Source organism: Copadichromis virginalis, linkage group LG10 (genome assembly GCF_057382275.1).
Source record: "Copadichromis virginalis isolate Kocher_CV1m ecotype Utaka linkage group LG10, C_Virginalis_male_GT1.1, whole genome shotgun sequence".
Lineage (NCBI taxonomy): Eukaryota > Metazoa > Chordata > Actinopteri > Cichliformes > Cichlidae > Copadichromis > Copadichromis virginalis.
Genome location: NC_140627.1, coordinates 5,570,047 through 5,593,505, shown reverse-complemented (window position 1 = coordinate 5,593,505; position 23,459 = coordinate 5,570,047). Strand labels below are relative to the sequence as shown.

The 23,459-nt window shown below is 41.1% G+C and overlaps 1 protein-coding gene across 4 annotated transcripts; it reads right to left on the bottom strand.

Annotated features, from left to right (window-relative positions):
• Positions 1-470: 470 nt before the first annotated feature.
• On the bottom strand, positions 471-6,877 carry LOC146699726 (uncharacterized). Of its 4 annotated transcripts, XM_085469569.1 has the most exons (5): positions 6,438-6,864; positions 5,196-5,247; positions 3,039-3,194; positions 2,699-2,794; positions 471-1,389 (listed from the first exon to the last, which is right to left on the bottom strand). In XM_085469569.1, exons 3-5 carry the CDS (start codon positions 3,141-3,143, stop codon positions 1,072-1,074), a joined length of 519 nt encoding a protein of 172 aa, XP_085325695.1. In that variant the 5' UTR covers positions 3,144-3,194; positions 5,196-5,247; positions 6,438-6,864; the 3' UTR covers positions 471-1,071. The 4 variants fall into 4 exon arrangements, 3 of the variants coding, with proteins under 3 accessions (XP_085325695.1, XP_085325696.1, XP_085325697.1); XM_085469570.1 differs by lacking the exon at positions 6,438-6,864 and having other exon boundaries at positions 5,196-5,333; XM_085469571.1 differs by lacking the exons at positions 5,196-5,247; positions 6,438-6,864 and having other exon boundaries at positions 3,039-3,242.
• Positions 6,878-23,459: the final 16,582 nt, after the last annotated feature.

The following is a 23,459-nucleotide window of genomic DNA, read 5'->3' as shown; positions in this document are numbered from 1 at the left end:
TACACTCTAAGAACTAAAACTGATAATTACTTAAATATTTTGGTGCAACACTTTTACACTCAAAAATAATGAGTAAATGCAAAAACAATCACATCTCTTAAATACACCTTATTAATTGAGTAAATCCAACTAAAATGGAATAAGTTGTTATGAACAATTAAAGATGTTACAGTAACATACAAAATTGAGTAAATACAATTGAAAATCTAAGTTAAAACAACAGTAACCAAAAGTTCAAACTACATAAAATATTAATTAGGAAATGCTGAAATGCTTGGCACATTTAACCTACACCATTACAATTATTTGTTTTTAAATAATGGTGCAATTTACTTAATATTTTTAAGTTAATTTAAGCAAAAACGTTAATTACAATTAAGTGTTTATTTTATTTATACACACACACACACACACACACACACAGGAAAAAAGAACCACGTCAATTCAACATTGTTCACAATGATTTATTTTTAAACAGCTTTTTTGTGAATCACACATTTAGCAGATTCCTTCTCTGAACACAGTGAGCTGAAATCTGTTCTACATTCAGTGGATAAAACTTGGATAAAATTTCAGTCACAACAGCCTTATATAATAAAATTGCATCCAAATTGGCATGCTTGATAAAACTCTGTAAAACTGGCATATTGATGCTAACAACAAGAAAAATGTACCTGCCATACAAAGAATAAAAGTGGCTCAAGTGAACGCAGTGCTTTACCTTTTCAGAAAAGGTCAAATGACAAAAATAAAATTAAGATCCCAAAAAGATATAAATCCTGAAAAAAAAAACATTTGCACTGTGACATAGTTTTTGAACATCTTATTTTGATTCCAAAAAATTGGGAAGATTATAACTAAAGAGTGACCAAAAAACATCCATAATGATACTCTCCCATTTACACCTTAATGTGAATCTGGAAAGTTAATACAAAAACACAGTTTATGGTACAAACATTATTTATGAACAGGAATGTCAAAACAATGTAATGTCGCAACTGAACCTTTTGATGAGCATTACATGTCAATTAACAAGTCTAACACTTTAAGAACAGCCCTGTGAAATTTTGTCTACAATGAACAGAGGTCATTTTTCAGTCTTTGAACCTTGACAGAAAGGTTTCCTGGATCCAGCTCCATGAACACTTTTCGAAATGCTTCAAATGTGCATTTGAAATTCTTGGGGTATTTCAGATCCAGAGCATAGCACAGTCCCAAAAGATAGCAACAGGCTTTGCTCAGATTCCCAAGTTTGCCCAGAACAGTAACGCCTTCAATAACAATACCCACATCAGTAGGTTCGCCTGACCTGTCTTGATTCTGCAGCAGGTAAATCTTCATCACCTCCTCAGCCAAAGCCTCTTCAACAAAGACAGCATCAGCACCGTCCTTTAAAAAGAGAAACAACTGTTTTAAGCTCACATATTTCCAAACATTGAAACAAAAAGTTTCATTTGTATGACATCACCGGTACTCATAATATGTAGACACTGTGCTCCAAAATCTTATAGCAATAGCAAATGCAAATGCTATTCTTTTGTATGCTTTGAAGTGTTTTTTTCTTCTTCTTTAGAACAGTATCTTAAAACTTTTCTATGATCTCACAAGCTAAAATAAACTACCGTAATTGTCGGGCTATAAGCCGCTACTTTTTGCACCAGCTTTGAACCCTGCGGCTTTTAGTCAGGTGCGGCTTTTCTCTGGATTGTCCATGATTTTTGTCATATCGTAAGATTTGTTTTGTTTGTTCCGCTGTTGCCTGGCGGAAGGGCATGTGATCAGACACACAGTATCGGGGTTCAAGAGTGGTATGTTGGTCACATGTCCATCCGCCAGGCAACACAGTGCCGTACAAGTAGCGCGAAAAACAAACTTCAAAGTAGCGCTACGCGTTCAGCGGGAGGCGTGGATGACGAGCGGTGATAAACTTGCGAAAAGCAAGTTATGCTCAATTCCACCGGTGGATTCTGACAGCGTGGAAAAGTGTGAAAACATCCACGATCACCAACGGATTTGAAGGGCTGGACTGTTGCATGATGGAGAGGAGGACACCGCCACGGCCCTTCTGAGGGTGTTCGACTCTGACACTGACAATGAGGATTTCTTTGGTTTTGAAAGTGACAACGAAGGAGAGAAGCGGAGAGTGGATGACGAAGCCATCCTGAGCCTGTTCGTTTCCGACACTGGAGAAGAGGACTTTGGTGGTTTCAGTGCGCAGGAAGAAGAGAAAGATGGTGGTGAATGACTGACTTTTCTTCTTGTTAAAGCCGTGTCGCTGCACCTGAGCCTAAAAGGTAGTCTGAATCTATTTTTCTGGTGTGCTGCAGGTTATTGTTATGTACTACATTTGTTACTCATTTATGAAGCACAGTACATGTGTCCTACTTGTAATTACCGCTACTTGTACATATACCTAAAAAGTTATGCAAATATGTACCCATAACTTGTTTTTCAAGATATTAATAAAAGGGGTGTGTCTCCAAACAGCCATCTCTTTCCTGACAATTCCCTTTGTGCATATTCTCTTACATATGATAAGTCAACATTGAAACACCTGCGGCTTTTGGTCAGGTGCGGCTAATGTATGTACAAACCAGGATTTTCCCCTGATTTTAGCTTGTGCGGCTAATATTCAGGTGCGCTTTGTAGTCCGGGAAATACGGTACTAATATTCCTAAAACAGATTTATTGCACCAACCTCAAAGGTTTTGATTAAGGCACTTGGATCCTCTCCCAGATGGTCAATGAAACATCTGATGATGACTTCTCGTTTTTTCTCGATGGAATTTCCACTCTGTAAAACAGGAAGTCTCAACTGAGGCAAAATTTGCACATTTAAAACATGACTTACCATTTCTAGCTTAAACATAACTATTTTTTTTCTGTTGTTGACCTGTTTTCACACCCACCATCAAGGTAAGAACACCTGTGGAGCTAAAATATTGAACAGAAACCTAAGAAAAGCCGTTTTTAGTGGAAGGGCCTCTTCAATGCTGTGTTGGAACGTTTTTGTGGTTAGAAAATGCAATCTTCCTTACCTGAAGCAGAAGGTTTAACTGTGCCCTGTGGCGTTGTCCAGCAGCACCTTTCTTGGCTTGAAACAAGGACAGGAGTTTGGATGAATACAAGTCCAACGATGACATGAACTTTGGTTCAAGGTTCAGGGTCGTGATCCTATGAAACGCTGCACTGACCTGGATGGGAGAGGACAAAAAATCTGAAGGCCAAAATTCTGATTCAATCAAAAAAAAAAAAAAAAAAAAAAAAATCTACCATTTTTTGCAACCTGGACCTTATTTTCTAACATGCAAAAGATTAATTTACACATCCAGACATAAATCCATATAAGTGGAGTTGTTCAGTATGCAGACTAAACCCTCAACATAAAGTATTATCTTCCACTAAGCTTCTAAATTTTATGTTATGAATTGCTTGCACTATTTCCCTGTGAGATTGTATAATCTTAGAGGGAAGAGGCGGAGCCAGGTTGCCCTCTGAACCATCGTCTGCCAGGCAGCGATGCGAGAGGAACACACCGCTGAAGTGGCGCACATATTCAGAATCGTGTCAGCGGCTTTACAGAGAAAGCCTTTCAGCTCCTCTGGCAGCTCTGCTTCCTCCACCTTCCTGGAGATGACAAACGCTAGCAAATCAGTGTTGTTAGTCAATGCAGCTGACTGAACAGTGCATTGATGTGCGCGATCAGTGAACCTTGCTATCAGCTGGTCAAGTTTGGCGGGATGGGCCGGTCGCTGTCCAACGACCTTGGTCATTTTGGTGCCGAAAACTGAAGCGAGGCTCGGCTCCAGAGGGGGAACAGGCGGAAAACTCCGGTCTGTGAAGCCCTCTGTGAAGCCCTAGGTAGAGACCGGCGCTCTAATCTTCGCTGGCTCTGCTGCTGCCTCAGAGAGGTTGGTCATCATCCCTGGGAACTGAGGCCAGATGGGATCTGGGCAACGAGAGTGAGTGGAGCCATACCTTCCCGCCAGATCATGGCCTGTATTTATATAGCGCTTTACTAGTCCCTAAGGACCCCAAAGTGCTTTACATATCCAGTCATCCACCCATTCACACACACATTCACACACTGGTGATGGCAAGCTACATTGTAGCCACAGCCACCCTGGGGCGCACTGACAGAGGCGAGGCTGCCGGACACTGGCGCCACCGGGCCCTCTGACCACCACCAGTAGGCAACGGGTGAAGTGTCTTGCCCAAGGACACAACGACCGAGACTGTCCAAGCCGGGGCTCGAACCGGCAACCTTCCGATTACAAGGCGAACTCCCAACTCTTGAGCCACGATCATCAGATGGGGGTGGAGCAGGCTGAGGGACGGGAAGTTCCTTCTCACCAGCTGCCTCCTGGATGATGCCAGGCAGATCCAGGAGCAGCGCACCAACAACTGGGAGCGGCGTCCTTGCCGACATGTGAAGGCCAGGGGTGGATGAGCGTCGGCTCATCCACCCTTCTGTCACCAGGCTGCCCAGCTGGGAGGCAGTGGAGCTGCCACCACTGGCGTTTTCCTCACGGTGGGTGGAATCATCCAATTCCGGCCCACCATCGAAGAACTCGATGGCTTCTTCCAGCGAGTGCCTCTCTTAGTGGGAACGCCTCCTCAGCATCAGCCTTGAAAAAGGCTGACCTCCGCTGCTTTTCCTCTGGCGGGAGGAGCTAACAGGAGCAGCAATAGGATTAAGGTGTGAGGGCAAGGTCCGCATGGTGAGGACCGAGGCAGCCCACGCAGACGGCATGTCGGTCATACGACATGATGTAGCCGGTCTGGCAGGATGGACACAGACGGATGGTCTCGCTGGACATCTTCTGGCTGGCTGAAGAAAAACGGTAGAGCCGATTTCCTGGTCTCACCGTAACTTATACTAGACCAGGGTGAGGCCCACACAGCAGGTGGGCGTGGACTAAAATACTTCAGTGCTGCGCGCACAAGGGGAATACCCACTTAAAGGGCTGCGCCTATACTCATGGTGACACTGGATGACAGGCCATGAACTCATCAATATATTTACCGAACTGAAAAATTCTCAAAATTTAGATTTGGCATTTGTATGACTAAAATAACCCACCACAAAACCAGTATAAATATTTAGGTGGTATCACCATCCACTACTCAGCTTGTATAAAACAATATCATATCCTTCCAAAATTTAACACATCAAGTCCTCTGAGTAAAATTACCTGCTTTACTTTGTAGTTGATGCAGATTTTTTTCCTGGTGGTGAAGATGGTGCTGAAAAAATACAAATCAAAACTTTATCATTACAAAACATGTCACTGAGTAATCTGCCATAACACCAATCTCTTATAAGAAAGTTTAGCTTGGATTGAAATAAATATTTATTTATGTAAATTGGGAGTAACTAGGCAAGGCAAGGCAAATTTATTTGTATAGCACAATTCAACAACAAGGTGATTCAAAGTGCTTTACAGAGAAACAAAAACAAATAAAAAGCATGATTTAAAATTGATTAAAGCAAGCAAACAAACAAACTAACAAACAAAACAGTATATAAAATCAAAACATAAAATCACAACAGTAGATAAAATCAGTAGTTAAATGTAAGTTTTGAAATTTAAGCTTAAAAGTGTGGATTTGGTGCTTTATCCAAATGCAGCAGAGAATAGGTGAGTCTTCAACCTGGATTTAAATAAACTGAGTGTTTCTGGAACTATACTATACTAACTATATACTAACTATACTGGAAATGATGGTACTTTTGGCTTGACCAAAAGGACCAAAGCTTTTTTTTTTCATTATTTTCTGGGATCTGAAAGGAAGTAGGGCCCCCAGTCTAAATTTACTTAAGGCCCCATAGTACTTTGGACCGGCCCTGGATGAGGTAATCTGCTGACCCGGGCGGTCCTGTCAGTGTTCTCTCAAAAACTGGCCCTGTTCGGGACAAAGCTGAAAGCAGCGTCTTATATGCTCTGAAAGACCCCACATAGAACAAGAAAGCTAAGCAGCATGGTTGCTGCTATGAACTGTTCCGCGGGCAGGTCTTCTTAGTTACCAAAGCCATTGATGACGTCTGTTCATCTCCTCCTGAACAACCTGACAGAGTGAGTCAGGCCGCGTGACTACCGCAGCTCCCGCACCGCGACTCAACAGGGCCATTTTCTAGAAATGTCTGAGCACACCTGCTTTCACGTGGTTCCTAAAATGCCCCCAATTAAACGGTCAGGTCGCTGGTACCGGGACATTCCGGTCAAATTACCCGGAACGCAGATAGCGACTCAGAACGTAAAAGGATAAAAGGGTGCGGTTTCCCGCCGCCTTGACTGGAAGACGGGTTGAAAACTTAAATTAACGTGCACAAACACGCTGCGAAAAGTGAGCCACCATGACAAACGCTTTCTTCAGAACATGTTATAAAAGAACGGTGTGGATAAAGACAGCTAATGTAAGAATTGGTCACTTACCTGAAAACGTTACCAAGTCTGCAGTGGATGTGTGTCTGTCTCGTTCAACGTGCAGAAAATCTCCCATGAGGCCATGCTCCTCGCGTGCGGTACATGCCAAAGGTCATTAGTCTTACTCAAAGTTTTAAGTTAGTATTGGGGGACAAAATTATATTGATTTTTGAACCATTAATAATTAAAGTTAAAGACAATGATAAGTATGAATACCAGTGTCTCAGTTATTATGAGTACTTTCTATGAGATATATTGAGTAGATTTAAATAATGCACCCTGTGTTTCAAATACAGAATTTTTTCTTTTAAATAAACTTGAACAAAAGAACTCAGTTCAACTCAAAAACTGGTGTTGAAAATTTAAGCATTCTTTTCAGTATTTTCAACTCAAGATAACACTTTTGTGATTTTCAAAGATTTAATCAAGGTCATCTAACTTAGAATTATAATGATATTTACTAAGCCCCTGAATAATTTTTTAGGGTGTATTTTGGATTAGTAGTACTGCTGTGTTTGTTGCATCATATTGCTGTAATTGTTTATATGCTTTATATATTCTGAGGTAAGTTGATCTATAGTGTTATATCATATTTTATAAGGATGTTATGTGTTTGTATACTTTCTGCCCAGTTTGACCCATTTAGCAGAAGTCAGCCTGTTTAAGGCTCTGATATCTATTCTGTATGACTTAAAGCAGTTATGACATGGTCTGATTTTCTCACCCAATAAAGGAATGATTCACACTGCTGTAATAGCTAATAATGATTAATATAATAACTAGAATATTGGCCATATTATATTTACATTACCAAAGTGATATGACTTTAGTCTCATGAACAACATTAGCTAATTGTTATTTACTAACTAATCTTAAATGACTGTTCAGTACAGAAATGAAGCCCAAAAATCATGTTTTACTGTCCTGTGGTCTCAGCCTCAGATACTTATCAAATCACACAAAGCTCTTGTAGAAACAAACAAACAAATTAACAAAATATGTTCTCCTTCATTTCTGTCAAACAAAGTTGTATGACACGTTTCCAGTGGTTAGTATCATGGTTGCTAGGCAACCTGGGAAGCGAGACGGAGACTAGACCGTCCCATACAGACAAACTTGCCATTTATTTTGCAAATCGAGCTCAACACTGCCCCTAGCGTCCTGGAGCACTTCCGTTGTGTTTTGGAATTTGCATGTGTTTTGGAGTTTGCAAGTGTTTTGGAGTTTGCAAGTGTTTTGGAGTTTGCAAGTGTTTTGTCTCTAGGGGCCACCATAATAATTAGATTGATGTTTATTGTATCTCACCAACAAGCTTGTTAACAGGTTAATTAAAAATGTTCACACCTTTTACAGTACATCGCATATGCCATTCTGATATTTGGCATTGCTTTTCAGAGTCATAGTTATGGCCTAGGAGTGTTATAGCACCTATAATAATTGAAGTACCTTCCTCTGTTCAACACTTTATACACTATATTGCCAAATGTATTCATTTGTCTGCCTTCACATGCATATGAACTTGGATGACATCCCATAGGTTTTAAGATAACGTCAGCCCACTCTTTCCAGGTTCAGCTCTTCTGGAAGGGCCTTCCACAAAGTTTAGGGGTGTTGATGAGAATTTTTGACCATTCTTCTAGAAGTGCATGAGATGGATAAGTGTGGATAAGAAGGCCTGGCTTGCAGTCTTTGCTCTAAGTCTTTGTTCCCAATGGTGTTATGTCAAGTTGACACTCCATGAGCACCTAGCAGTATAAATGAACCAGCTGCTAGTCAATGAGAGACACCCAGAATCGCTAACTGAAGGCCGGACGATCCTGATCCCCAAGGACCACCACACGGGATCGGTCCCATCCAGCTACCTGCCGATAACCTGCCTCAGTACCACATTGAAACTCCTGTTAGGCATCATAGCGACTAAGATGAATAGGCATATGGCTCAATACATGAGTGGGGCATAGGAAGGTATTGGCAAGAATATCAGAGGAGCGAAACACCAGCTGCTGATAGACAGAGCAGTCTCTGGAGACTGCAAGGCCTATGACTTGATGCCCCACACACAAATCCTGAAATGCCTGTAACTGTACAAAATCAACAGGACCCTAAGACCCTTCATCAGGAACTCAGGAACTGGGGATGTGGCATACAACATTATAGGCCAGCTTCAAGCCTATAGCACAGATTGCCATCAAGTGTGGGATCTATCAAGGAGATGCTCTGTCCCCATTGCTGTTCTGCATAGGCATAAACCACCTTAGTCGAATCATTAACCAGACTGGCTACGGATATCGACTATGGAATGGCACCCACCTCCTCTACATGGATGACATCAAGCTGTATGCCAAGAGTGAACGGGACATTGATTCACTGATCGCCACAACGAGGACATACAGCAATGACATTGGAATGTTGTTCAGACTGGAAAAGCGTAGTCAGATGATAACAAAGAGATGGAAGGTAGTCAGAACTGAAGGGATTGCAGACATCGAGGACAGCTACAACCTGAGAATCCCACAGGCAAATGGGAACCACGAAGAGGCCGCTGGGAAAGCTGCAACCACTAAGTACTTGCAGAGGGTCCGGCAAGTCCTGAGGAGTGAATGGTAAGAACAAGATTCGAGCTTTCAACGCCTACACCCAGCCCTTGATTAGGTCCCCTGCTGGGATAATAACCTGACAAAGGAGGTGGTAGAAGCCACTGACATCAAGACAAGGAAGCTCCTGACCAAACATGGAGGGTTTCACTGCGAGTCCAGCACCCTGAGGCTGTATGTTAAGCGAAAAGAATGAGGCTGGGGACTAATGAGTGGCAGTACCACAGTCCAGGATGAGACAACGAACATCCACCAGTAGATCAGGAAGGAGGAGTAACAAGCAGAAGAAGACAGCCATAATAATAGATGTGGCTATACCAAATGAAAAGCAACATCAGGATGGAGGAACATGAGAAGCTCAAGAAATACCAAGGGCTGAGAGAGGCACTCAAGAAGATGTGGAGGGTGAAGTCCCTGTTTTTACTCATGTGTTTATATATTGTTCTGCATTTAATTATTAGTTGTCTCTGGCTCTCTTTCACGGCATGTTTCTGTCCTGTCCTTTATCCGCTTTATCAGTTACAAGAGATAGCCACTGCTCCCACGGCTAGTTCTGCTGGAGGTGTCTTCCGGTTAAAAGGGAGATTTTCCATCCCACTGTTGCCAAAGCGCTTACTCATAGGTGGTCATCTGATTGTTATGGTGTTCTTTGTTTTCCTTTATTATTTTAAGTTCTTTACCTTACAATATAAAGTGCCGTAATGCAACTGTTGTGATTTGGTGCTATATAAATAAAATGAAATTGAACTGAACTGGTAGCGGACCTAAGCTTGAAGGAGAAAAAGACAGTCCACAGGTAAAATGGTAGTATACATACACGTCTTGACATCTTTAACATCCAGACAGAGACAACGAGATACACACAAATCTAATTACACTTGTAGACACACACACACACACACACACACACACACACACATATTACTTCAGATGTAATATAAATTCAAACAAAGAATCAAGCAAAAATAGGGAATGACAGAAATTAGTACATATTTCTCAGTTCCTTTTACACTTGCAATAAGGCCTCAGCAGTACAAGAGCATGGCACAGTAACAAAAACAAGTTTGATGGTCTGAAAAAGACAAGTCTAAAGGTATCAGAGTAAACTGGGTAGCAGATACTGGTGAAAAGAAAAGAAATATATGAGAGGAATAGAAAGATGGAAGTAGAGAAACAGCAGAAGCGGCATTGCTGTTTTCCGCTTGTCAGAGTTAAAAGTGTAATATAAATGCAAAATGTAAAGGCTGTCTCCTGTAAAATTATACCTTCTAGATGTCTGGAGAACTGAGGTAAATTGTGTGTTATGTCTATTGCAATGTGTCCAGGCTAGAATCGGTGCAACCACAGTGGAGCAAAAGAACAGAAAAATCATGCTAAAGTCTTCAGCTGGAAAATAATGAGGTATGAGGAACTTGGATTAACCCTCTGATGCATAGCGGTCACTGGAGTGGACAGCTACTAAAACGTACATATCTCTTTAATGCATTGGTTTCTATGGTGGAACTGCATATTAGCCTCTAGAGTGCTCTCTGCTGCCATACTCCATTGAGGTCAATTCAGTGTTCAGTTAGTGCAACTGCAAGTAAATTTCCTCTGAATCAAAGATGGCAGACAAACTGCCACCCCTGCCGACCACTGCTGGCATATCCTATCAGTGCTTCTATGCTAGAAGAGCCCAACAGGTTAAAAAAATATGATGATATGGAGTAACATCTAGGGAATGATATTATCTTTTTGGAATAAGAAATTCTTATGAAAACTACGAGTAACCATGTGTCAAATAAAGTGGACATCATGCATTACCCACTATATTTTTTTAAGATTAGTCATAAATTGCTTCACTATTTCTTGGGACTGTTTTGGTTCTAAGTAAGCGTATAATTGTTACATTTATAAGCTACTCATTTAAAATATATATATTTTTGAGCAGATCAGCTGTAGGTTGAGTTACTGTAATAATTATTTTATCATATTTTGTAGACTTCAAATGCAGCAAAGAATAAGGCAGCGTACAGAATAATCCAGGAAATTCCATCCAGCTCCAGTGATGATGATTTCATTGATGAGTGCAGTGATGATGAGTTCAGTGATTAGTCCAGTGATGATGGGTGGCTGCCAGAGACGAACAGAGACATAGGAACAACGGATGATGAAGACACAGACAGTCAGGATACAGAAAGTGAGAATGATGAGGGGCAGGATGAAGAGGAAGTTCCGCAGATGGGCACATGGCACCTGACCATACTCGAGCTTGCAAAAATATTTGGAAAGTCCAAGAGAATGACTTTGATGGAGACTTGCCTCCTTTTCTAGCAGAGTGGAAATTGAATGTGGAGGGGAAGGATAACAGATTTCTTCAGACATCTGTTTCCAGCAGATCTAATTGATAATATAACATACAATATATAACAAGAAGAAAAAAAAGATGATGGTCCAAAAGCCCTTCTCTGTGGCCCTTTTCAATCAGCACATGGGTGGGTGTTGATCTTGTTGACCAATGTCTGGCAATGTACCTCCACAGACGTCAAAACAAGAGGTGGTACATCTGAGTATTTTTTTAATTTTTTGGATGTGACCATTGTAAATGCCTGGCACCTCTACCAGATGTCTGGTTTGGAAAAGATGATGAGACTCCTCTTCAAAGCATCTGTGGCTCGTGCACTGATAAATAGTGGCACCCTCCAGCAATGCAAAAGAGGGAGACCTAGTGGGACCCCACAACCCGTGAAGCGGAGAGCAGTCACCAAAGTAGCCCGTGAGGTCAGGTTTGCCACAGGATATCAATGGCCCCAAGTGACCGAGGTGAAAAATGCAAACAAATGCCATGATGTTGCGTGCACACGGAAGACCAAATACATCTGCATGCAATGCTGTGTGCCATTGTGCCCTGGATGCTTTGCAAAATTTCACACAGCCTAAGTGTGATGAACATAGAAGAGTTCGGAGATGCAGAGACTAAGATGTCAGTTTGTGTTTTCTTCCAGCATGCTAATAAGGGCTTGGTAATACTGTCCTGCATCGTTATAGAACTGTGTAGACTCAAATGTTTGTCTTGTTGGAGATAATTTGCCATATTCAGGTGTAGGATTCACAGCTAGGACTGTTGATTGGTTTTGTTGTTTACGCCTAAACATTGGGGCTATATGAGTTAAAAGTTCCAAAAAATTGCTGAGATGTTTTTCAAAGCATACAAGCAAACAAGTGTTTGTATATTTACAATAGAACACAAGGTAATTCATTTTTACAGTAAGTTCACAGTATTTCATGCTGAGTGCTCAGGTGCATGTAGTCCACTGGATTGGACAGATCTATAACTTTATAAAAAAATAAATTAAAAAAAAAAAAAACATATTTTGGAAAAAAAAAAAAAAATACAAAAAACAAACAAAACAAAAGACTTGAACATTTTTTTCATGTCCTGAGAAGAATAAAAGCACTTAAGAAAAAAAAAAATCTTGACCAAGGATTTTATAATTCGGTCAGAGGGTTAAGTAGAGAGAAGAAGAAGAAACCCATTACGTACAATCTGGGGCTTAACACTAGGATCTCCAGAATTCCAAACTTCCAAGAGCTGCTGCAACAACAGCTGTAAAGGTATACAAGTCATATGTCTGTGAAGGTTCTCAGTCATCCAGGTCATCGCAGTCAAAGGAGCTTGCAAAGAAAAGCGTCTGGACTTCTTTAAGTTGCTTGAAGACGTTTCACCTCTCATCCGAGAAGCTTCTTCAGTTCTAAGGTCAAATGGTGGAGAGTCCCAGATATAAACCTAGTGGGAATAACCCCCCACAGAGGGACAAAAGGACCCCCTGATGATCCTCTAATCGCCTGAGCCATGGTGTGAAACTGGGCGTGGGTCCCAATCAGCCAGAGTTTCAGGTGTGTTCATTGTGAAACCTGGCCCCACCTTATCATGCGAATTCCTGAGATCAGATGGCCCAGGATGTGAGTGGGCGTTAAGGCGTCTGGGAAGGGATCTCAAAACTGGATTATAGATGGCAGAGAGTTGGTGTCGTAAACCACCGCCTCTGTTCAAAGATGGTCTCTTTCAAACCATCTGTCCTCTCTGTCCAAAATGTGAACATTGGCATCCTCGAAAGAGTGTCCTTTATCCTTAAGATGCAGATGGACTGCTGAGTCTTGTCCTGTGGAGGTGGCTCTTCTGTGTTGTGCCATGCGCTTGTGAAGTGGCTGTTTGGTCTCTCCAATGTAGAGGTCTGGGCATTCCTCGCTGCACTGTACAGCATACACCACATTGTTAAGTCTGTGTTTTGGCGTTTTGTCTTTCGGGTGAACCAGTTTTTGTCTGAGTGTGTTGCTGGGTCTGAAATACACTGGGATGTCGTGCTTGGAGAAAACTCAGGAGAGCTAAAATAACGATAGTGTAAAACAGTATGCTCACTATGGAATAAGATTAAGCAGCCGATTGCCTGCATGTTAAAAGTGACCTCACAGCTAGCTACAAAAACATAAACACATTTTAAAATATTTTTTGTAAAAGTCAAACAGTAAAACATTATCTCATCCACATCTGTAGCCCATTAACAAGCTTCCACACTGCTTCACCTCAGTCTGCAGATTCACCTCCTCAGCTTTCTGTGGCCTGAAACTCTTGGATTTGGTTCTACCAATAACGCCAAAGGAAATAATCACAGCAACAAAGGAAAAACTACCAAACAAATAAGGGAGGCACCTCCCACTTCATATTTTACTTCTCACCACAGGGAGACATTTCCAGGGCCCACAAGCCCATCTACTCACTACTCGCAAGGACGCTGTCTGTCCAAAACCTAGCAGAAAACCATGTAGCGCCACAGAGGGGAAAAACCACACTGCTCACAGCTCATCCCCAGCTTATATAGCCTCAGAGATGATTGCTGACTGGGCCCAGGTGGCAAACGAGGCTAATCAAAAGCAGCTGCCCTGGGGAGAGAGAGGAGAGCAGTTGGTGGCGGTAATGCACCTTTCAATTGTTTGCCAACCGCCAATATAACTGTAAGAAAGAAAGAAGAAAGAGAGAGGAGAGAATTGGACCACTTAGACATATGTCGGCAAGTGCCGAGGCCTGCAATCAGACCATACTCCATACCAGTTGGTGGCGGTAATGCACAACAACAACAACAATCTTTATTTATAGAGCACATTTAAAAGCCAAGGGCATGCCAAAGTGCTTTACATAAAAGAATAAAACAATAAAACAATTAACACTATAACATCAGAGTCATATAAGTGTGGAATTATGTTCACAGGTAAAAACCACTAATAAGAGTAAACTATAGCACATAGCTATAGCAAAGTAAAGCTGTACCATCAAACACAGTGATAGAGAACATAGACAACGCAAGACAACGCAAGACAAACAGAAAAATTAATAGAATAACTCACTGCAAACAAGGCCAGGATTTAACTGGTAGAAAAAGCAAGTTCAAACAGATATGTTTTAAGCCGTGATTTAAAAGATTGAATAGAATCAGACTCCCGGATGCCAATCGGGAGATTGTTCCACAGCTCAGGTGCAGCTAGAGCAAACGCTCGATCACCTCTAGACTTCAAACGAGATCTGGGCTGAACCAACAATAACTGTGAGGATGATCTTAAAGCCCTCGCAGGAGCATATGAGTTTAAGAGTTCCTTAAGATAGCTTGGTCCTGTGTTATTAGTAATTTTAAAAGTAAGCAACAGAATTTTAAATTGAATACAAAATTTCACTTTATGGTAAAAATTGGGAAGAGGATTAATAATGGATTGTCTGTGTTTACAGGAGAAATGATAGCGATTCTATTAGCAGTGCAGTGGGTGGAAGATTTGAGGCCATTGAACACAATTATTTGTTCAGATTCCAGTGCAGCCTTGGTTAGTCTACAGAATTGTCATTCGAAAGGTAGGTCAGATATTTTATTAGAGGTTCAGCAAACTCTTTACAGGATACATATGATGGGTCTATCAGTAGTGTTTGTATGGGTCCCGGCTCATTGTGGGGTAAGGGGGAATGAAGCAGCGGACAGGTTAGCAAAGGCAGCCACTAATCATGAGATAGTTGATCTGGCGGTGAATTTTGGTCAGGAGGAAGTAAAGAGTATTATTAAGCTAGAAATGAGGGGTAGATGGCAGAAACAGTGGGACGAAGACAGGAGGGGAAGGTGGTTATATAAAATTCAAAGGGGGGTGGGAGTGAGGAGATGCACAAGAAGGAGTAGGCGAGAGGAGGTGGTGGTCACACGACTGAGATTTGGGCATACGGGTTTGAATTCCACACTGTTCTTGATAGGGAAGCATGCCTCAGGGAAATGTGATTATTGTGGAGCGGATGGAACTTTGGAGCATGTTATTTTGAAGTGTCGGAAATATACGGTAGAGAGGAGACGGTTGGTCCGAAATCTCAGTAGCATTGATATGAAACTTGATCTTGTAGGGTTAGTACAGAAGGAGTCTGGGGATAAATGTTATCAGACATTGTTTCAGTTTTTGAGAGAAGTAAGGTTGTTTGGGAGGATATGAAGTGTTTTTTGTTTTGTTTGTTTTTTTAGCGTGATTTCTGTCCACACTCCATACCAGTGGTGGCGGTAATGCACCATGCAGTTGTTTGCCACCCGCCAATAATACGAAGAAGAAGAAGAAGAAAGTGAGAGAGACAGAGGGGAGAATTTGGTTGGACTCATTTGTGGTGGGTTGTGGACTTCAAGAGGGATTCCTTTTGTCACCAATTCTGTTCATAATTATTATGGGCAGAAGTTTTACACAGTGCCAAGTGGTGGAAGGCTTTTAGCTTAGATGCCTTGTTCTGTTGGCTTCCTCAAGTACCCGCCTTGCCATAGATCAGGAGATAGGGCAGATTATCTACTAATCAAAAGGTTGGTTGTGCAATCCCTGGCTACTGCAGTCTGGTGCCAGATATCCTTAGGCAAAATATTCACCCCAAGTTGCTCTTTCAAGCATTCATCAGAGTGTGAATGTTAGATTGAAGAAAGTGCTTTGAGTGCTCTGGTAGAGTAGAAAAACACTATGTAAGGACCAGCCTCTTTACCATTTAGCTCACACTCAATCTTTTAGTCCAGCACAAAAACAGTGACGCCATCCCAAAATTGTTGGTGTTTTCATTCAACACACATCACACTCATAACATTACCAGTATGACTGAGTAATTGGACTCCTGGGTTCTATTAATGTTTTGTTGAATTTAAAACTGTGCACTCCACTTCTTGATAATTTTCCTAACCAATTCATTCTATGCAGAAATAGTGGCTATTATTATTATTGTACTGACAGCTTAATGCTCTGCTAAAAATATTTGTCTGTTATGGAATGCAATTGCTAATCTTAATATGATTTCATAGATAATTAGGAGAGAATATACCAAAACAAATTGTGTCCTTATCAGCAATATCTTAAAGGAGGAGCTATATTAGAATAAGCTCTTGTGCTAACATTATAGTGGATATTATAAGTTTTAATAAGGCAGCTGGATATTGGCTAATTAAGTGTGCAGGATTATCATTTATTGAGGGGCAGGGCCGGCCCGTGGCATAGGCCGTATAGGCAAATGCTAAGGGTGCCGTCCATCAGGGGGCGCCACGCCAGTGCCACAAATGTTGAAAAAAAAAAAAAACGTTGGTACTATTATTTCTAAATACAAAAAATAATCCGACGTTAATTAAAATGCAAAGTAAAGCTTATTTAATAGAAATATTATTTGTTACAACATTACACTACACTGCTGATGTAGGGGGGCGCCACCTAAAATCTTGCCTAGGGCGCCAGATTGGTTAGGGCCGTTTCTGTTGAGGGGTATTATTGTTGGAGAGAGAGGCAGCCTGTCAAGCCTATAAGATAATTAAAAAGCTCAATTTCAAATGGAACCCTTTTGAATTGTCAGATGCAGTACTGCAGAATTTCTGCACTACTTTTCCTTTTCCTTCTATATTAACGCTTTTCTTAGTTTTTACTCATTTTCTGTTAACACAGAGTAGCTACGTTTGTGCTAATTATATGAAGAGTTTGCATGTTCTCCCCATGACATGCAGTTAGTGGGGTTAGGTTAATTCGTGGATCTAAATTTGCAACAGGTGTGAATGTGACTGTGAATGTTTGTCTTTCTGTATTAGCCCTGCAACAGACTGGGTACTCTCCCTCTTTCCCTTTAAACTAACATAATCATCCTGTTGTAACCAGGTTTCTGTAAGGCAGAGTAAATCAGTTTGTTGATCACTTAATAATTCTGTTTTACTCTTTGGTGCTGTTGTGGATACTATATTGTTCTTTCTTTCCATTCTTTGTATTATTGTAGGGTCTTTCCTCGGCAATATAAAGTGCCTCAAGGCAACTGTTGTTGTGATTTGGTGCTGTATATATAAAAATGAACTGAGTTTTTTGGGGGATTTTTTTTGTATGTTTAAATTGTTTTTGGTGATTTGTGGTCTACATTTTTTGAGGTTTAATAAATTTGGTCAGATTTCTAGAAGTGAGAGCTGCTTCATCCAAAGTGGTATGAATGCCAATTTATAGCATAATCCTTGCTATGGCGGTTGTTGTAGAACAAACAATTGTGGCTCTGATAATCTGTAGCGGGTGTAGGCTGTTCTCTGCTGTTTACCTCAGCTGTCAATATGTGTCCATGTCTATTTACTCAATGACAGTGATGCTAGGGTGAGTAAGTGCTGCTGTTGTTATTACTGTTAGCTGCTGCCAGCGTTAGTGAAACTTTCTTTGAATTAAATCACCACCTTCTTGGACTTACATACAACAAAATAATGTCAAGTATTAATAAATGGGTTTCAAGGGCCAATAACAAAAGCCTTCACTGTGTAATTATTTTTACTGCACTATACACCTTTTAAATTTACCGTTTACCCCCTTTTTTTTTTTAATAACCATCTCAAACTATTTACAGAACAATCAGCTGTTACTTTTAATGCTGTTACTCCCATCACTGATTATGACACCAACTTCTTACAGTCACCTCAAGGTTGTGTTGATTGGCTTTTTAGTTTGAGTAATTTCATAATATTTTGCTTTGGAGAAAACTGGAATATGTAAGCATTTAAATCAATGAACACAATGAGAGGCTATCAGCACATATGTTGAGGAGTGACTTATCTAGGCGGAGTGCTGCTTTACTGATCCAGTGTCTACAGTGACAGTCAGAACATTCAAGTTTAATCAACACCTGTTGCAGCTCATTAACTACCAGCTATCTGCAAAATAGCATGTGTACAGTAGTTATAAATTAAATATATTTTCTGTTGTTGTGTTATTGTCAATATGAAATCGTCTTAATTTACACAATTTTAAAGACAATAAAAACATTTTTTCGGCCTAATCTTCACTTAATATGGTAGAACTACCAGTGATGCTTTATCTCCTCGAAAGAATCTTAGTATATGAAGATAATCTCCCCTCCACATTTGCTGCAACCGCAGCTTAGACAGGAACAAAACTACTGTATGTAAGATTTTTCTGTAGACAGTTGTTAAAGAGTTGCAGTGATCTTCAAGGTCATGAAAATGTTTGCTTTTTACAGAAAAGGCTATTGTTTGACCCACACTGCACAGATGGTAGTGTGCAAATTGCCCAAATCATTCTCCATTTTGGCCAAAAAATGGGAGTCTGGGGGGCAATCATCTGAAGTGGAGAAATCAAAGATTTGAAAGAGAGGAAAGGAGATAACAGATTAATCCATATTAGTGCAATACTTTGTTTTTTGCCTAACATTTCTAATATGACAATTAAGAATTTTGTCCAATCACATCCTGGCCTATATATTTATATCTTTTGGAAAATGCAGAAGAACTGATGGTAAATATGTAAATACATCTCATTTTCACATTTTCTCACATTTTCTCTATGATTCAGGCTTGCAAAACAAAATGGATTGGAAAATGTGGCTAATGAGCACAGACTATATCATATTTATAATTTTATGATCCTACACTTTCCTCGCAAAAATGCAGATTAAAGCAATTAATTAGCAAAACATTTGATTGCAGTAACTACACATAGCATTAACTCTAAGTTATAACTTATATCTAACTACCAGACATCAATTTTAACCTTACAATCCATGTATGTAAAAGATGGAAATATGAAAGTATATAGATGGGTCTATAAAGTGAACCCTCTGCTGGCTCTGGCACCAAAGGCATACATAACTCTGAGCCCTGGAAGACAGAGGAGGATGCTGACACTGCCCCAGCAGTAAACCTAAATCTTTCCCCCATATTCCAAAAGACCTTTTTCTATTTTTCTATAAACAGTATTTTGTATTTTTTTTTCTTGACCAGTGAAGAAAAACTGCATCGACCTGAACATAAATGCTGCAAAAAACAAAGGACTTTTGACAAAAATACAAATTGACTAACAGAGAGCGGGAAGATCTGTAGTAGTTTTTGATCTCCCGATCTACATGTCATTGGTTTCACTGCCAAGTCTCCAAGACTACAGAATCACATCTTGTCTGTGTCCCTTCGACCCAAAGTTATGATGCAACCCAGCATGGTGGCAAAATATGTAACACCGGTCTGCCATTTCCATTTCATGCTTTGCCTCCCCAAAACATGAAGCTGTGTTGCTGCATGCAGCTGCATTACCACCAGGAGGAAATAATATGTTTAAAGCCAAAAGGTTGGTAGTGAACAAAAACATACATTCCAGGGTCCTTAATCAGCAGAAATGATAAAGCTGGGCGGTTTACAGGGAGTGCAGAATTATTAGGCAAGTTGTATTTTTGAGGAATAATTTTATTATTGAACAACAACCATGTTCTCAATGAACCCAAAAAACTCATTAATCTCAAAGCTGAATGTTTTTGGAAGTAGTTTTTAGTTTGTTTTTAGTTTTAGCTATTTTAGGGGGATATCTGTGTGTGCAGGTGACTATTACTGTGCATAATTATTAGGCAACTTAACAAAAAACAAATATATACCCATTTCAATTATTTATTTTTACCAGTGAAACCAATATAACATCTCCACATTCACAAATATACATTTCTGACATTCAAAAACAAAACAAAAACAAATCAGCGACCAATATAGCCACCTTTCTTTGCAAGGACACTCAAAAGCCTGCCATCCATGGATTCTGTCAGTGTTTTGATCTGTTCACCATCAACATTGCGTGCAGCAGCAACCACAGCCTCCCAGACACTGTTCAGAGAGGTGTACTGTTTTCCCTCCTTGTAAATCTCACATTTGATGATGGACCACAGGTTCTCAATGGGGTTCAGATCAGGTGAACAAGGAGGCCATGTCATTAGTTTTTCTTCTTTTATACCCTTTCTTGCCAGCCACGCTGTGGAGTACTTGGACGCGTGTGATGGATCATTGTCCTGCATGAAAATCATGTTTTTCTTGAAGGATGCAGACTTCTTCCTGTACCACTGCTTGAAGAAGGTGTCTTCCAGAAACTGGCAGTAGGACTGGGAGTTGAGCTTGACTCCATCCTCAACCCGAAAAGGCCCCACAAGCTCATCTTTGATGATACCAGCCCAAACCAGTACTCCACCTCCACCTTGCTACCGTCTGAGTCGGACTGGAACTCTCTGTCCTTTACCAATCCAGCCACGGGCCTATCCATCTGGCCCATCAAGACTCACTCTCATTTCATCAGTCCATAAAACCTTAGAAAAACCAGTCTTGAGATATTTCTTGGCCCAGTCTTGACGTTTCAGCTTGTGTCTCTTGTTCAGTGGTGGTCGTCTTTCAGCCTTTCTTACCTTGGCCATGTCTCTGAGTATTGCACACCTTGTGCTTTTGGGCACTCCAGTGATGTTGCAGCTCTGAAATATGGCCAAACTGGTGGCAAGTGGCATCTTGGCAGCTGCACGCTTGACTTTTCTCAGTTCATGGGCAGTTATTTTGCGCCTTGGTTTTTCCACACGCTTCTTGCGACCCTGTTGACTATTTTGAATGAAACGCTTGATTGTTCGATGATCACGCTTCAGAAGCGTTGCAATTTTGAGACTGCTGCATGCATGTGTGTCTTTTTCACGCTTTCGAGGTGATATTGTGTTTAAAGTAAAGACAAAATGATTGCTTGAATGTGAAAAAAGAAAAAGAACTACTGCTGCTAGTACATCAAAAAGTGATGGTGACACCATTCACAGTGCCATCTAATTGACCTTCCTGCTCAAAAGAGTGCTGACATAAATGCCTGTATAGTGCATTTAGGATGGAGTCACTGAAATCAGGTGGGTGTTTAATAGAATGAGAATATGATTTGTGGGGATAGGTTAATTGAAAAATCTAAATTGCCCATAGGTGTGAATGCGGGAGTGAATGTGAGTGTGAATGGTTGTCTGTCTCTATGTGTTTGCCCTGCGACAGACTGGCGACCTGTCCAGGGTGTACCCCGCCTCTCGCCCTATGACAGCTGGGATAGGTTCCAGCGACCCCCGCGACCCTGAAAAGGATAAGCGGAAGTGAATGGATGGATGGATGGATGGATGAATATGATTTTACCCCATAGGCAATGAATCTTATCATTTTTACAATATCCCCGTCTAGCACTAACTACAGGGAGAGGGACTGCATGTAATGAAACAGCAGTAGATTTTAAATCAGTGTGACACAAGCAGAATAGTTTTCATTTACTAGTTAAACTGGTTAAACTGGAGCTCATTAAATAATATTATAGTATTAAGTATTATCAGCAAAATGAACTTATATATCCTTTGTATCCTGGGTCATTATTACTGATTGTGTTCTATTAAAGTATTTATATTTCGCCAATTCACCAATATTTGATATTATATTTTGCATAGTACTTTTGTATAGTACTACTATTGTATATAGTATTTTATTTGTCTGTGAAGGTTCTCAGTCATCCAGGTCATCGTAGTCAAAGGAGCTTGCAAAGAAAAGCGTCTGGACTTCTTTAAGTTGCTTGAAGACGTTTCACCTCTTATCCGAGAAGCTTCTTCAGTTCTAAGGTCAAATGGTGGAGAGTCCCAGATATAAACCTAGTGGGAGTGACCCCCCACAGAGGGACAAAAGGACCCCCTGATGATCCTCTAATCGCCTGAGCCAAGGTGTGAAACTGGGTGTGGGTCCCAATCAGCCAGAGTTTCGGGTGTGTTCATTGTAAAACCTGGCCCCACCTTATCATGCGAATTCCTGAGGTCAGATGGCCCAGGATGTGAGTGGGCGTTAAGGCGTCTGGGAAGGGATCTCAAAACTGGATTATAGATGGCAGAGAGTTGGTGTCGTAAACCCCCGCCTCTGTTCAAAGATGGTCGCTCACAGTGGACATAGATGGCTTCTTTCACTCCTCTTTCAAACCATCTGTCCTCTCTGTCCAAAATGTGAACATTGGCATCCTCGAAAGAGTGTCCTTTGTCCTTAAGATGCAGATGGACTGCTGAGTCTTGTCCTGTGGAGGTGGCTCTTCTGTGTTGTGCCATGCGCTTGTGAAGTGGCTGTTTGGTCTCTCCAATGTAGAGGTCTGGGCATTCCTCGCTGCACTGTACAGCATACACCACATTGTTAAGTCTGTGTTTTGGCGTTTTGTCTTTCGGGTGAGCCAGTTTTTGTCTGAGCGTGTTGCTGGGTCTGAAATGCACCGGGATGTCATGCTTGGAGAAAACTCTCCTGCGGTGTATCAGAAAAACTCAGGAGAGTTTTCTCCTGAGAGAGAATAAGAAAGAAAAGTATGTCTTTGTGACCCCTTTTCCCTGTTAATGCCCTATCGGCACCGATGGCTAAACTTTGCTAGATCCACCCCTGCACAGTTACCAGCCGTCAGCTACGTAGAAAAGAATCCTGGTGTAGAAAGTAATATTAAATAAATTCTTACAACAGTTTATCAAGGTCAAACGTGCTGCTGTTATTCAGCCGCTGGTTTCCTCTTTCTGGTGCAAAGTGGGCCAAAAACAAACAAGAGAGACTGACTCGCGACAGAAAAGCCAATCAGCTGATCATTAAGCAGTTTCATAATTGAAGCAGCAGCAGCAGGAGAGAGAGAGAAGAGGCAGTCGCTCCATATATTGGTTGTTAAGCTTAACGTGGGAATGCTTTACAAACATTCAGAGATGAACGTGTCAATGTCATATGGTCCAATGTAACAGAGGGGGAGCTTGAGTGAGAGTGACTTAAGTGGAATGTCTTTAGCTGCTGGCCATACCTTTTGCCCTGGTTGTTACCTCGGAGTGGGTGTCCTGTGGTGGTCACAGTTGTCCTGAGCAGGGCCTCCCTGGCCCATGTCCAGACTCATTGAGATTTACTGCAAGTACTGTTGCACTGAGGAAATTGCCAGCTCAATCTCCATTTCTGGGAACAAAGGTGGTTGGTATTCTAGGGAAACTAGCGCATGCTTTGGGTGGATGTCCATTAAGCGCACATGTCGCCAGAGTCTGAAGACAAGCCAGGAAGAGAAGCCTGGCTTGTGTGCAAAGTGACAATATGGACAATATGGACTGCAATTGCTCATGAATGTTCAGTAGAAAGGC

Bases quoted from the DNA above. Each gene is read 5' to 3' on its own strand.
- LOC146699726 (XM_085469569.1), bottom strand. From the start codon at position 3,143: ATGTCATCGTTGGACTTGTATTCATCCAAACTCCTGTCCTTGTTTCAA. The intron at 2,795-3,038 runs GTAAGGAAGATT...CCTGTTTTACAG, and splicing joins AGTTAAACCTTCTGCTTCAG to AGTGGAAATTCCATCGAGAA. The intron at 1,390-2,698 runs GTTGGTGCAATA...CTCTTTTTAAAG, and splicing joins CCTTAATCAAAACCTTTGAG to GACGGTGCTGATGCTGTCTT.